At 37.5% G+C, this 4,196-nt stretch overlaps 1 protein-coding gene across 1 annotated transcript in view; it reads left to right on the top strand.

Moving 5' to 3' along the window:
- Positions 1-2,303: 2,303 nt before the first annotated feature.
- Positions 2,304-4,196, top strand: part of scin (scinderin) — a gene marked incomplete in the record, with an annotated part of 40,970 nt that continues 39,077 nt past the window's right edge. The window contains 1 exon segment of the mRNA XM_014338570.2: positions 2,304-2,597. Coding sequence (XP_014194056.1) covers positions 2,405-2,597 — 193 coding nt within the window.

Raw genomic sequence — 4,196 nt, 5'->3', positions numbered from 1 at the left:
TAAATGTTGTACCCTAGGGCTGCACAATTAAGAGTATTTTAATCTTTGAACATGAATTTATTTTTTCACAATTAAAAGAGAATCATCAAGCAATATTTAAAATACTTGCTCCGCCCATTAAAACAAAAAGCAAAAGGAAATCACCGCCTGCATTTGCCACCAATCACAGCTTTCCCTGCACTGCACAGCTTGAGGCTTCCTGGACAGCTAAAACTACACTGAGAGACAGATACACAACAAAATTCAAATTTCTGGCACAGCAGAAGGTGAAGAGCTTGACCTTCGGAGCACATCATCCTTCCCCCTACTTTGGACTTCGGGGAATCAGATATAAAAGTAAGCCTCTGTGGTCCACCGTATCCATCCAGCTTACAAAGATGATCTGAAGTCATCAGCACAGTTGCTTTCCATGTGGCCAAATGTGTTAAATAAACACAGTAAGTAATAAATGTTTTGGAAAAATGGTGAACATTTTTACCCTTCCACAATTGTTTCCTCAAGTGACAATACCTACACTTTATGCAAAAACAACACTGATGAAGTTGTATTCACATATATCTTACAAGTACAATAAATGATGTGAAATATGTTTTACCCCTAAGCTTAAAGGCTGATTGCCGTCAGCCCACTGGGCAGGCCGGTGAGCAGCCTGGACCTGGTTTGTGAGTCCAATAGTCTAATCAGTGCATCTAGTAAGAATCTCAGGTGAGTTTCAATCCTGGTGACCTTGATCTTATTGTCAAAAAGTCAGATTTTCTGACTATGTTGTGAATGCAATTATTGGAAAACAACGTGATGTAGGATTTTCAAAATAATACTGTAGGTGCATCTAATAAAAATCTCAGTGACCTCAACCTCAAGGTCAGAGGTCAAGTTTTCTGAAAATCTTGTGAATGCAGTAACTCAAGTTGGAAGCTCGCCAACCTCTGACCTTGTAAATACGATAACTTGAGAAAGTGCAGTTACATTGTAACCTTGGTTCTCTGATTGAGACACTATCTCTCCACCCTTTTAGTCAGGGCATGTCGGTACTTCTTTAACTCACTCCAGCTTGCCCGGCCACGCCCCACAGGAAGTCACTGATCACTTGATAGCAATGTGTCTTCGAGAGACCTTAAAGGTGAAGAGATCTCAGTGTCTCACTCTGAGAACCAAGCTTACAATGTAACCGTTTTGAGGGAAAGCCATTTCAAATCATCATCCTTAAGAGGCTCAACGGGAGGATGCTGAAGGGCTCAGTCCAAGTCTGGTGCTGTCTGTCCTGACAATGATGTAATAGCCTTTCAGTCTTCACAGATACTGTTGGAGCACAAGGTGGACAGCCCTCAGCTCCAACAAATTTATGTGCTGAGTTGCACAGTGGCCACGTCAACAGCCGTTGACCCTCCAGCCCTCATGGCCCCAACTGATGGAGGATAGGTCTGTGAGGACCAGCTGACGGTTAATCGCTGGTCCCACTGCATGACCCTGCTTTAACCCTCTGGGGTCAATGGATGCACCAGGTCTTTCAAATCACATCACCAGTTTAAGATCACATAGCAACAAGAATCAACCACAAGAAGTCTCCATTTCAACCTGCGTTAAAAGTGAGGACTTCAAACAACTGACCAGGTTTTAGAATGTGTTGATAGGCCACGTTAAACTAGAGTTATGATCATTTCAAAGAAATGCCATTTTTTTCCTGAATGCTATCGTCATGTTTACCGTAGGAGGAAATGGTAAAAACTTTTCTAAGGACAGCGCTTGATAAATAAAAATAAAAAAACGAGAGAAAACACACTTTCTAATTGGTGGAAAAATGTACCATGTCGACCAATCAAAAAATGATATAGCAACATATGGCTTTTGGTTGTATAGGAAGACGGGGTAATCATTACTGTAATGATACTAACCAAAGTCTGATGAAGCGCATGTGTGCTTGAAATGCACCTGCTCTGTGCTGCACTCTGTTAAGCATGTCTTTGTATTTCTGTTATTTTTTAAAGAAACTACCCCTATTAATTTCTCCCCACATTCTCCACATTTCATGCCACAAACCTTTTTCCTAAAAGACTGCTATTGAAAAAACAATAATCTGCAAGGAGAGACTTCCAGTTTCAGGTCACAATTTTAGTTTTACTACTAACAAGCTTGACAGTTTTTCTGTGGTTACAGAAAGCCAGATGAGTTTGTATGTGATCTGGAACTGAGCCACTTTTCTCGGGCATGTGTGCTTGAGAATGCTGGTGTATGTTGACAGGACACGCCCACTTTGTGTGTATTAAGAGGGGAGAAAAGCAGAAGCTGAAACATTGCTGCTACACTATCAGTCAGTCAGCAGGCAGGAACAGGCCGGCAGTGTGTTTCTGCTCTCAACGATTCACCCTTTTCACCTCTTCAGTCAGATTCTCTGCAACAGCTTGACATGATGCTTGAGCATGAGGAGTTCACCAAAGCAGGCAAGAAAGCTGGCTTGCAGATTTGGAGGATTGAGAATATGGAGTTGGTCCCTGTGCCCGACAACTTACATGGGAGCTTCTACACAGGGGATGCTTATGTGATTCTCTACACTGTCAAAAAGAAAGAGAGCTCTTTTTACCATCTGCACTACTGGCTGGGTAAGTGACTAAAGCTCTGGACCCAATTCATTGTGTCAGTTTATTGTTCCACTCAGAATAAGGGAAATGAGTTATAATTGGATGTAATAACCTATCATTGGAAGAAGTCCTATTTCAGAGGGGTCCTCCAGGGTAACAGATAAATCTCAAATTAAATTCCAAGGAACCACTCAAGAGCTTCCTTAGAAGTTCTAAGGAAAGAAAAAAAAGTCCACAAATGTACAAAGTTACCAACGCCAGGATGTGACACTATCTTTATAACACCTGTGAAGTTGATTCTGCTCTATTCCCTGAGAAATCACAAAATCATACAAAATCATACAATATTGTTTTATATACAGGTCAGACATACGTTTTAACATCGTTTTTGCTCTGACCAGCTGATTTTATTTAGATTTTTTTTCACAACATAAACAATCATTTTTGTTACTTTTCATTTTTCATCTTTAATTTTAATAACTTTTATGTTTTCTTATCATGTGCAACAGGTTAAAGAACCCTTCTTAATTTCTATTCAAACAAATGTCTTATGTAGTTGGTGATCTAACTGCGTTGCTGTATTAGGAAGCTGTGTAGATAGCAAAAGCATTTACAGAGAAATAATTTTCCTCACAACTTTCTGAATGATCCACATTCAGCTATAACACAAACTTCACTCTACACTGTTCCAGAAAATAGTAATGTCAAAGTAGCTTACTGTATATTTTACAGTTTTGTACTGTCTTTCTAGAATATCATTAAATTTACATACAAGTAGACTGATTTTACATGTCAAAGGTAAAATAACATAACATCACTGTAAATATTTACATGTTTTTTAAATATATTTTTTTGTACATATGAATATTTAGATTGTAAAAATACATTCAGAAATATATCATAATTTCACAAATATTTGTCTGTTATGTGAGAGAATGATCTGTTAAATTCAAATGTAATACTATGGAAAAATATATAAAATGATCGAAAATTAATGAGAATTAATGATAATTTTGCAGAAAATTTCATGTCATCTAGGTCTGATTCAATAATTCAGAGGTAACAAGTGAAAATATAATTAATAGGAATAAAAACTAAAAGAATAAAACATATAAAACATTGCACGGCCACACTGTGCTAATTATATATTTTAAAAAGTAAATGTAGAGGTAGGAATTGCAATTAATAGGAATCTCAAAGTATTCACAACATTCCTGAACAGAAATAGGCCTCTGCACCTGGGGTGAGGGTGTGGCCATGAAAACAATGTGACATGCCATTGGATGTTGGGACACATAATAACATGACACAAAGCATCGGCCAATGAATGTGAACTAACAACCACAATGTCGCGGGTATGGCAGCACTGTAGGAACAAATCCTAATATAAAAGTATTTTACTGCATTTTACAGTTTTGTTCTGTTCTTCTAGAACATCATTAAAGTTACATAAATAGACTGATTTCACATTTCAAATGTAAATTAACGTTAAATCACTGTAATGTAATAAAACATAATTTTCATGATTATTAAATGTATCTGTCTGTACATATGCATATTTAGATACAGATTCACAAATGTATCATGATTTCACAAATATCTGTCCGTTATTTGAAAGAT

This window comes from Haplochromis burtoni, unplaced genomic scaffold, assembly GCF_018398535.1.
Source record: "Haplochromis burtoni strain Fernald_Lab_line unplaced genomic scaffold, NCSU_Asbu1 Contig_235, whole genome shotgun sequence".
NCBI classification, from domain to species: Eukaryota; Metazoa; Chordata; class Actinopteri; order Cichliformes; family Cichlidae; genus Haplochromis; species Haplochromis burtoni.
Note: the sequence above shows the minus strand (reverse complement) of the source record. Positions and strands in the feature narration are given on the sequence as shown.